The sequence below is a fragment of the Belonocnema kinseyi genome, chromosome 6, assembly GCF_010883055.1.
Source record: "Belonocnema kinseyi isolate 2016_QV_RU_SX_M_011 chromosome 6, B_treatae_v1, whole genome shotgun sequence".
NCBI lineage: Eukaryota > Metazoa > Arthropoda > Insecta > Hymenoptera > Cynipidae > Belonocnema > Belonocnema kinseyi.
Window position 1 is genome coordinate 102,461,737 of NC_046662.1, and position 10,680 is coordinate 102,472,416.

Below are 10,680 nucleotides of genomic sequence, written 5' to 3' on the forward strand. Positions count from 1 at the left end.
GCTGAAGTTTTGACAGGCGTCATTTGAAGGATCAAGCTCGACGAAAATGGTTAACATTAGTGAATACTAATGCCATCTCTTAGAATTTTCAGGTACTTATCAAACTGCCTAGTAATTTTAAAGCTGCAAATAGTCAGACTATGCATTTATTTATAAGATTAACAAATAATATCTAACGAGAAGCCTTCACCACTAAACATCATTACTTGTATAATTTAAATATAATCAGAAAAAAATGGTTACTTTCTATTTATAAATTCTCAAACTATGCATTTTTTAAATAAAGCTTGCTTATAAAATAAACCAATAATATCGATTGACAATAGTTCGTTATTAAACATCACCACTTATGTAATTTGAGGACGATTAGAGATTATAGAGAAAAACGATTACCTTCTGTCTATAAATGACCAAACTATGCATTAGTTTATAAATATTTATTATAAAATAAACAAATAATTTGGAATCACTAATCTTTATCACTAAATATTTCCATTACTATAATTTAAAGGTTTTAAGAAAGAAAAACGGTTACTTTCTGCCAATAAATGCCTTAATTATAGATTTGTTTATAAGATAAACAAATCATACCAAAGAACACATTTTTATGATCCCATATGATCCTGAAGATAAAATTAAACAATTTTAACATACAAATATACTATGTAAGCAAAGCTTCCACGATCTTGATTAGCGACACTTAAATTATTTATTTAAAGATAACAAACAATTTAAAATGTTTCAGTTCCGCTTTTTTTTATTTATATAAAAATACAAAATAATAAAAATTTAAACATTTGATCGATATACGCATTTACGCAACTATTGCTGATCGCTTCGAAAAAATTTGATAACCGTTCAGTGGTCGGAAACACTCGCAAGGTTGGCCAAAATTCAAGTAATGAGTAAATTTTTTTGAAACTCAGTACCCTCATGTTTTCAGGGTCAGGGAATTCAAATTTGAGTTTAAAATTATCACATACAAAATAGCTGCCACAAAATAGTAGACCAAGTTTGAAAAAACTGACGTTACATTCGTGAAACGTTGACGTCAGCGGTTTTTTGTGACAAGGAATTCAAATTTGAGGTTCAAATGGTCAAAAACAATATATACGTCATACACTAGTGGACCAAATTTAAAAAAAAATGACATCACGTTCGTGAAAATAGTAATTAGGAAGTTTTTGGGGTCAAGGAATTCCAATTCGAAGTCAAAATTGTAAACAAACAAATTTTTAAAAAGGGTCAATAAGAACCACAGCGGAGCAGCGTGGAGCTTTTTTGAGATCATATTTTTTAATAAACTTTTGTTTTCTTTGTTTTTACGCAAAAAATGTGGATTTTTTGCATTTTTTACAGATTTTTCTGCTATTCAGACCAAAGTGAATCGGATAAGAATTGTAGGCTGTAGATGATTTTGAATTGTAAATTCCTGAGGCGTGGGATGTGTAATCCCAAACGAATATGCATGACCTTACGAGTGGCGATTTGAAGGGTCTGAATATCGTTCTTCGTCCATCGAACCACCCTATAGCGAGTAGAATTAGAACCGGGATCCCAATAATGTTCGTTGAAGATGCCTTGTTTAATTCCGACAGGTTTAAAGACCAAATCTGTCGAACCATCTGCTTCAGAAAGACTCCTTTACTCATGTTACGTCCTGAATGCGGCTTTGAGGTACGCCCAGGTGTGTTTAGGTCTCTCCAGTAATCTTTCCTTCCTTCAGATTAATCTTGGCACACTTGTCTTTTCGAAAGTCCATAAAAATTTCTTCTGTGTACTGCTTAACGATATTTAAGCAACTTGAAGTTGGCTTGCACCACAATCATAGACCTTCAGGTGATCTATATGAAATATATGAGTAGCCTCTATGCTCACGATAATTAGTGTCGCCGCAGAGGTACTTAGAAGAATTGCGTAGTGCGAGAGATAGTGCCAAAAGTGTGATGTAAAACAGCAGAAGATTCTTGGTGAAGTGATTCTTGGAAGATTCTCGCCCTAAAAGACGCCCTTCTGGAATGTGTCGTTGTTCGTTGTCACACGGCAATTTTCAGATGAGATAGAAAATGTCGTTTTCCAAAGGGGCATTAATCTACCTTATGAAAAAAAAGTATTGGTAAGTATAGGATCCAGTATTTTTTTCGAAAAAGTATTAGATTTCTAACAAACACATATGCATATATTTTACCCTATTTTTCATGGGAAAAATTAGAAATATGTAAAATGAACATAGGAAAAATGTGTGCTATTGTGTTTTGTAAGTGTCATAGTCTTTTCTAGGGTTCATAGGTTCTTCCGTTTGGTATAGGTACATTTATTTAACCATTAATTATTATTTCTTCGATGAGTCCTATTCGCAAGCCTATAGGATGGACGTCCACCATTCCGCAAATTCATAAAAATTTACCTTGCGGAAAAATCTATCATCACCTATCATCGATAGGTGAAGGGTTACACTAAAGAACTGATTACCAACAAAATCTGAATTTTTCAGGAGTACGAAAGAATATTCTGTAAAATCGAAATCATCATTTAAAGAAAAAACAAAAGTTTAATCCGGAGCTGCAGAGTTTTTAAATTAAAGCTAAAAGGTACAAATAAACAAAATTATCATTTCCGTGAAATAGAATATGGAAGGTTAGAATCTCAAAGCGACAGAAAACTAAAATTGGAACAGGCTCGCGTGAGAATCACAGTAAAAAGTACAATTTTCAGTTTAAACAAAAAATAAAAACTAACACTCAAGATATTGTTTTGCTAAATTGGGAAAAGATGAGTTTGATAAGAAACAACTAACCAATCTGTTCTTCAGAAATAAAGATTTATTGGGATGATGTCGCCCTGTAACAAAAGAAAGGTATATGTTTCTTTACAAAAAAGCGATAATAATTTCCAGAAATATCGTTTCTGATTGCAAGGCAAAATTAAAGTAAAAGAAACCTCATGTAAGTGGCTTTTTATAAAAAATGAAGACTTCAGATTTTAGGTTGGAATTTTATTCATACTATAATGCTAAAAAATAGCAAATAATGTTGCTTGAGGACTTTAAAAAAAATAAAAGTATTTTATTATTACATAATTATTATACTATATTATATATATATTATTGTACTTATATTACAATGGTGTTTCGGTTAATAATGTCGATTTTGCTAAGAGATGACGTTACTAATACGTTTGTTGGTATAGAGGCATGGCGTCTATGACGTTTTGAAGGTTCGACATACGACACCAAAAGTCAGTTTGTTCTGGATTGTTATTGTGCAAAGAACATATTTTTTTAAAGCTTTGAAAATGTAGAATTACGTGCCTGAAAAAGCCGTTTTGCGGGGAAGTTTAATAACGTTCTTTCATTTGAAAAAAACAGCTGCTGAAAGTTATATATTATTGGTTGAAGCTTACGGGGAAAATGTTATAAACCAAAAAACTTGTGAACAATGGTTTCGACGGTTTAAAACTGGTGACTTCCATATAGAAGATAAGGAGCGTCCAGGTCAGCCTAAAAAGTTTGAAGATGAAGATTTGCAAGCTTCATTGGATGAAGACTCAAAGCAAACGTTGAAGAATTGGCAAATGCACTGAATGTTGCCCAATCCACCATTTCCGAACATCCACGCACATTGGGAAAGATCCAGATGGTAGGGAAATGAGTTCCATATCAATTGATAGACAGATACATTGAAAGGCGAAAAACCGTTTGTGAAATTCTGCAAGCCAGGCAGAAAAGAAAAGGTTTCTTGGATCGAATTGTGACAGATGTTGAAAAGTGAATCTATTTTGACAACCCAAAGCGAAGAAAATCATGGGTAGACCTAGGCCAGCCTTCAAATTCACAACCAGTGCGCAATATACATGGAAAGAAAGCTTTGTTGTGTATTTGATGTGATAATAGGGAAGCTATGTATTACGAACTGCTGAAACCTGATGAAACGATTACTGGCGAACGGTACCGAAAACAATTAATTAAATTAAACAAAGCATTGAAGGAAAAACGAGCAGAATACGCGCAAAAACACAAGAAAGTCATTTTTCAACACGGCCTCATGTTGCGAAACCAATCCAAAACAATTTGGAAAACATTAAATGGGACATCCTACCTACTCTACCCGCCGTACTCACCGGACTTCGCCACATCGGACTACCACTTATTCCGATCGATGCAGCATGGGCGTTCAGAGAAAAATTTCCAGTCTTATGAAGAAGTGACAATTTGGCTCGATGAATGGCTGGCCTAAAAAAATTAACAGTTCTTTTGGAAAGGAATCCATGCATTGCCAGAAATATGGTTCTGCGAAAAAATCGACATTATCAACTGAAATACCATAATTATACTATATTATTATATTATAATTATTATTTTATTATTATAATTATTTTTATTGTATTCTACTGTATTTAAAAACTTTCAGAAAGAAGAATATGGCCACAATAAGGATTAAAAAAAGGTAAGAGGTTAGGCACTTAAACCCAGAAGATATAGGAGACGTATATACAGAGAGTCTTTGCTGCAACACTTTAGTTTTCCGTTAGTTTGTACACTAAAAAAACTATTAGTGATTTTAAGCTCTTTTAATAAAATGAAGAACGAATTTTTAACTTCATTTAAACTAACATATTTACTCGACTCTGGATTGGGAAATTTTTTTTAATTTGGTTTGAATCTCAAAAGCTAATAAGATATGGTTTTTTTCAACCCATTGACCGTTTGGGACCTCAGAAACTTATGCTTTATATGTTATGAAAATTCAAAATATATTTAGTGAAACTTATCAATATAATCGTACACGTTCTGAAATAATTCTTTTCGAAACAATTAATTGGGTTTAGTAAATAAAATATGAAGTGCCTATGGAGCTTGAAAAAAATTCCACATGATGCTGGAAAGCGAAAACAATTTTGTTTGTAGTAAGAAAAATGTATCAATTTTACGATTAGCAAACATTTCACTCTATCTTCCCAAAAATTAGTCTACTTTATATCCTCATTGATTAAACCCTAAAACAGAAACGCTAGGATAAGGAAAAATTAAATTTATAGTTAGATGTGGTAAAAAGAAAAAGAACATAGAAATGAGGGATTGAAGTAAAAAATTGACAAAAAGAATTGAAATTAATGAGTAAAATTATAGGTGGAGTTGAGAAGATCTTCGAGAAATCTGAATGCGTCTCAGGGAATCCTAGGCAATTTAGCTAAAATTAAAAACGTTTTAATTTATAAGCGAACATGAAGTCAGAAAAACTGACCTAAAAGCATAGATTTCGGTACGAGGGATAATTTGGTTTTCCAGGAATTCATAACTGAAATTTTTTTAATATTAAGGGTGTAAAAATTAAAACAATGAAAGCCAGTGCGGGTATAAACAATGAGATTCACGTTTAACCCAGAGTTTCTTGTTTTGTAATATAAAATCACTACATTTTTCTTTTCAATTTCATAACTCTGAAGGGCGCAGTACTAACATGCTTAATTGATACTGACCTCATTGGTACAGTATAGCAAAATCATTGATAGTTGCCTTTGTGAAGGCTCCAGGAGGCGGTCATAGTAAAGCAGAAAGTGAGGGCTCGCGAAGGAATTATAACAGGGGTTAGGGACAGATTAGAGGAAGAAGTTCATGGCGAGAGAGAGAGAGGATAAGGGGGTGCAAATGAGGGCAGTGAAGATAGGAGGGATGATGTGCAACTTCGTGACAGTAAACAACATAGATGGAATGAAAAGGATTAATTAACGGGTGAAAGACTTGCTGGACAAAAGGGAGGAAGGTATGGTAGTACTAGTAGGGGAACTTAGTACGGCAGGAAGGGAGAATGTTTTAAAAGAATATAGAAGGATAAGCTAATAAATAAAGATGGGAATATTCTAAGGGACTGGTTGGAGGATAGAGGCTAGGCGATTGCGAATGCTATGGTAACAGGAGACGAAAAGGGAGAATACACGTATATGAGTAAAGTCAATCATTTTACAGTAAAGAGTATGAAAAGATAATAAAAGGGAATCTCAAGAGAGTAAGGATTAGACTCGATTGTATTCTGAATAATGAGTTTATTCATAAGAAAAATTACTTTAACTATTATACAATAAGGATCCTTACATCCTTAGCTACGATTTCCGAATATTTCCGTTTAAATATCACACTTTTTCTTTCATTTATTGAGAAAACGACGATATATACGAGTGAAACCTCTCGCTCTAACGTCGAGATTTATATTGTTTTACCCAGTAAAAGAAAATAATCGGGGTAAATTGCGGAAAATTAACATGTTTAAATTCTCTGCAATTCTGCTTTCTGATTCATTGAAATCAATTGAGCCAGTGTGAATTAAAGGTGCGTCCATTTGCCGGAATTTGTGGTCAAAGTTATTTCGGCAACAATTCATATCACATAATATCACATCTCGATTTGAATGCTGGAGTTCCCGTTTCAGCATGGCGAAGTTATGACAGGGTAAATTTTGCATCTCTTGATTATAAAATTATCTCGGCGTGACGTCACGACTTTTATGTCTTGACTATACCATCGCGTCATGACGTATCACCTTCTATACAGTCATTTTCATTCTTGCTATTATGAAGGCAGGATAAGAAGCGATGTACGATTGATATTGGATTTATATTTTTTGTTAAAATTAAAAAATGTGTAATTCGGGATAAAATTAAGTGGCCATTTATTCGGTTCTGCGAGTCACAGGCCGCGTGGCCAGTGGCACGCGGTCAATATTTCCTTTTTGTTTGTAGATTTACAATTCACGGGGTGTTTTGCAACCTAAGTTGCGTTTAAAAATGTGATTTCTTTCATTGTTACAATTCATAGAAATAAAATGTCTAAAGATAACCATCAAATAATTTGAAAAATGGACGTTGTGATTTAAAGATCCACCCCCTGAGATCCACAAAAGGTTCCTTATCCTTGTACTTTTTAATAACTTAATGACAAATGAAACTTGCAAGGCTAAATTTTATTTTCTGATGTCATTTTGTTACATGGTCCTGGCTGGCATTTCAAAGTATCCTTCAATTACCCCACGCATTTTATTATCCGTTATTACCGCACCAAGGTCAAAAACACTCGACGCTTCTCCTCAGGCGTGTATCTCAGCGACAATGAGGCTAAGTGAAATCAATTTTTTACTGGATAGATTTTTCGTACTCCAAAAGAGAATGCTAAATAAAAAATTGTAAAATAAATATTGTGACAGTAGTGAGAGAATAAAAAAACATGCACGATTACAACATTTTTGAATAATTGTTTTTTTTTTAATTATGTAGTTCTAAGTTAAATAAAGATGGAAGGGTTAATATATCTAGTGTTTTTGAAAGCTCCTAATTCACAATTTTGTAAAATATTAATTACATAATGATCGGTTCCAAATGTATAATTATTTTACAATGTGAAAATTGAGACAAAATTCAAAACGTGTGGACATATTATTTCACACAAAATCTTGCAGTATGTATGAAATGAAGTAAAGATTTAACTAAAGTTGAATCAAATGCATTGAAAAATATTATTTTTTAAATTGAATTTTCGAAATTATAACTGTTGTTTCACTATGCGCGAGTTTGGTAGAGTTTCGTCGTATGATCATGACACATGGCTCTTTCTTCTTACTCGCCTTTATCAACTTCTGTCGATTCATGGGAACTCTCTTCTTCGAGAAAACGCTCTGTTTCTCTTTCACACAGATTGTTTTCGGTTTTATATTCGGTGCTGATTTTTTTCAAAAAGCATACAATACACTTGTAGCATTCCGAGTGCAAGATTTTCATTGATAACTATTTCTTCTTACCTTTAATAAACGAGAGGCCTTGCTTAACGAACAATCTCTGTAGATGTATGATTCCGGAAAGAAAATGATATAAAATCAAGAAGACGCAACATGTCACTTATAGTTTACTCTTACGTTACTTAACACCTACTGTTCATGTATTATTTAGCACACAAAAATTTAAATAAAGAATTCACTTACGTAATCTATTTCTCTCAAAATCACTTTTTCTAACGTTGTTGTTACCCCACGATGGTCTAAAACGCACACATTACACTTTTAAACCGTCGCTTTCAATGTCACCAATCGAACGGAATCTGAACAGCGGTTCAGGATGCACTAGGGCCTCTGACCTCTTACCCCCTGCGTACTGTCTCTCTCCCAATGCCTATACAGAAATTGCGCCACTTATGAAAACCCTCACGTCGAGTTATTTTTTACTCCCGGTCGACGCGGTAGCCCAATTAACACTGAGTTTCGAAATTCAATTGACATGAGACTTTCGAGAGGATGAAACCTGAAACTCGATGACGAATTTAACCGCCCAAGGGCCGCGTTAAGGATCAGATCTGTTCTATGACCTATCGGATCAACTAACGCATTGATGATTACCTGATGAACCAAAAGGGCTTAATTAACTTACTTGAAAATTATATTCCGACAATAGGACAGTCGTATTGGGCTAATAGGGCACTGGTGACGGAATTTTTTAGTGTAATTCGCCACTCTCTTTACTGAACCTTTAAGGAAATTTCGTGACTTGACAGAGGTTGCGAAAAAGATCGGACATCCATTTAAGAGTATATGCCACCCCCTAACTGTTACAGTATACTGTGGGTTAAGGAGGAAACTGTGAGAAAAGTACCAGTAATTCCTAGCAACTTACTCAGGGAGGGTAGTTCCCTGTCGGTATCCGTTATTAATGCTTCTAATTTGATGCAGGAGATGACGGACAATTCTGTTTTAATTCCGGATGATCTTAGTTTGATAGAAATCCCCATTATTTTCCGATCGTGCTAAAGAGTTTCAACTCAGACTTGAAGCACTGAACCTGAATAAAATACATGTTATTTAAGGGTATATACAGAAATTTTCTTATCCTGAGATTACCGTTAGCGATGATGAGCAGATTTCCAGAATCCTTCATAACGAGTTCATACCTGGTAGAGTACACCTTGAAGTTACCATCAACTCATTTTTGGTCGATGCCTTGTACGATCTCGATTCCTCTAGAACACTTATTAGGAAGGATTTAGTGCCAAAGATTCTGAACTCCCTGGATAAATAATTAGGTTACTCTCGTAGAACTTTGGTGCATTTCGCAAATGGTTCGTGAGAACAAATATTAGATGCGGTTTGGTTATCCTGGTCTCTATGAGATTACTAAGGGATGTGATGTCAGAGTAGCTACCAGCTTGCATACCGAGTTCTTTTTGAACCCAGGAACACTAAAATACGTCAATATTATTCCCAAGCCAATCTTTATTCATTCTCAAATCTGATTTTTCGTTGTCATTTTCTTTTGTGAACATGGTTCAGACTATTGTCCAAATGAAATAAAAATTGAGATTACACACATGACCGCCATCACTGAAGCATCGACCAAATCGCGATTGCGTTACCATTAAACTAACGAGGCACAATTATCATCTTACTTAAATATGAAATCACTCATCAACGTAATATTACACTCACTGGAATCTGGCTATTCCGATACCGCGTATTCGCGTCGGGCGGGCATTTAGGGAATTTAAGTGCGCAGTTACGAAGTGAGCGAGTATTTAAGGGAATATGGAGTACTTAAGGAGGTAGCAGACATTTAAAAAGATTAATCAGGTATTTAGGGAATTAGTCTGGCATTTGAGAAAATGGGAGGGGGCAGTTTGGAAGGTCGGTGGGCAATAATGGAGGTCAGGTTAGCAGTTGAGGAGTTCAGGGGCGAATGCAGAAAGGGCCCTAATTCCTGACACATGGTAGCGACGGTAATATTGAGAAGTATCTCATTTTTCCTAATTTTTAGGTTTTAAAGACGTTAACTTGCGCAAACTTTGACCTTAGATATTAGTTTGAATTTTAAATTAATAAATTTCAAATCGTTTAGGTTTGAATTTTAAATACTTTGAATTCAAAAGAGTTTTGCTTTGAATTCTTTCATTTGTAGTTTAGTAGGCATCCTGAAATATTTATATTTATACAGTTGATCATGCAGAAGAAATTTAAAACGCACTTAGAGCGCGAACCTCAATTACTTTTTTGTAATTAGGGCTATGTAGAAAGCTCAAAACTTCCTGTCGAGTCAAATACGAGCTGACTCGAATAGTATCGAGAATTCTAATCGTTTAGAATTCTCCAAAGCTTCGAGACCTTCAACAGTCTCGAGCCACCCCAAAGTTAAATATTGTCACGTATTTATTATGTTATCACACTTTTCATGACCTTCGGTGTTTATTGTTTTTTTAAGTTCCTGATAAACAAAATTTGGAATCAAACTTTGGATTCAAGATTGAGACCAAGTGTTTGTAACATTCAATAAATGGCTATATATTTACGAAAATCGGTAACAAGGGGTTTTTTCGGATTGTTGAATACAAGTCTGAGTGCGAAATAAAAAAATTCGATATTTTGTATCGAAAACGTTTTGAGAACTCGAAACCGTTCGAGTACCCGAAACTTTCTAGTACTCAACAAATTTGGAGCGCTTCGAAAAGCTTGAACTCCAATTCTTCTCGAATTGATCATGTTCAGCTCGACTCAACCCGAAACCTAACAGACTCGACTCGTTCGAACTTCAACTTTTGAGTTTTTTGCAAACTTATATTTGTAATTAAATGAGAAATAGAGCGGATTAAAATTAGTTTTCTAGAGAAATAATGTTATTTAAATGAGTTTCAAATGAGTATAGAGTATCTTTGAA

General features: G+C 34.3%; 1 protein-coding gene across 3 annotated transcripts in view; it reads right to left on the reverse strand.

The window, feature by feature from the left end:
- Nucleotides 1-10,680, reverse strand: part of LOC117174494 — a 66,480-nt gene that overhangs the window by 53,233 nt on the left and 2,567 nt on the right. Inside the window, exon 5 of one of the 3 annotated variants that reach the window (XM_033363658.1) lies at nucleotides 774-2,096. The exons of the other annotated variants lie outside the window; for them this stretch is intronic. Within the exon in view, the coding sequence (XP_033219549.1) occupies nucleotides 2,088-2,096 (9 nt within the window). The 3' untranslated portion in view covers nucleotides 774-2,087. Of the gene's footprint in view, nucleotides 1-773; nucleotides 2,097-10,680 lie in introns of those variants that run through there. 3 annotated transcript variants of the gene reach the window in all.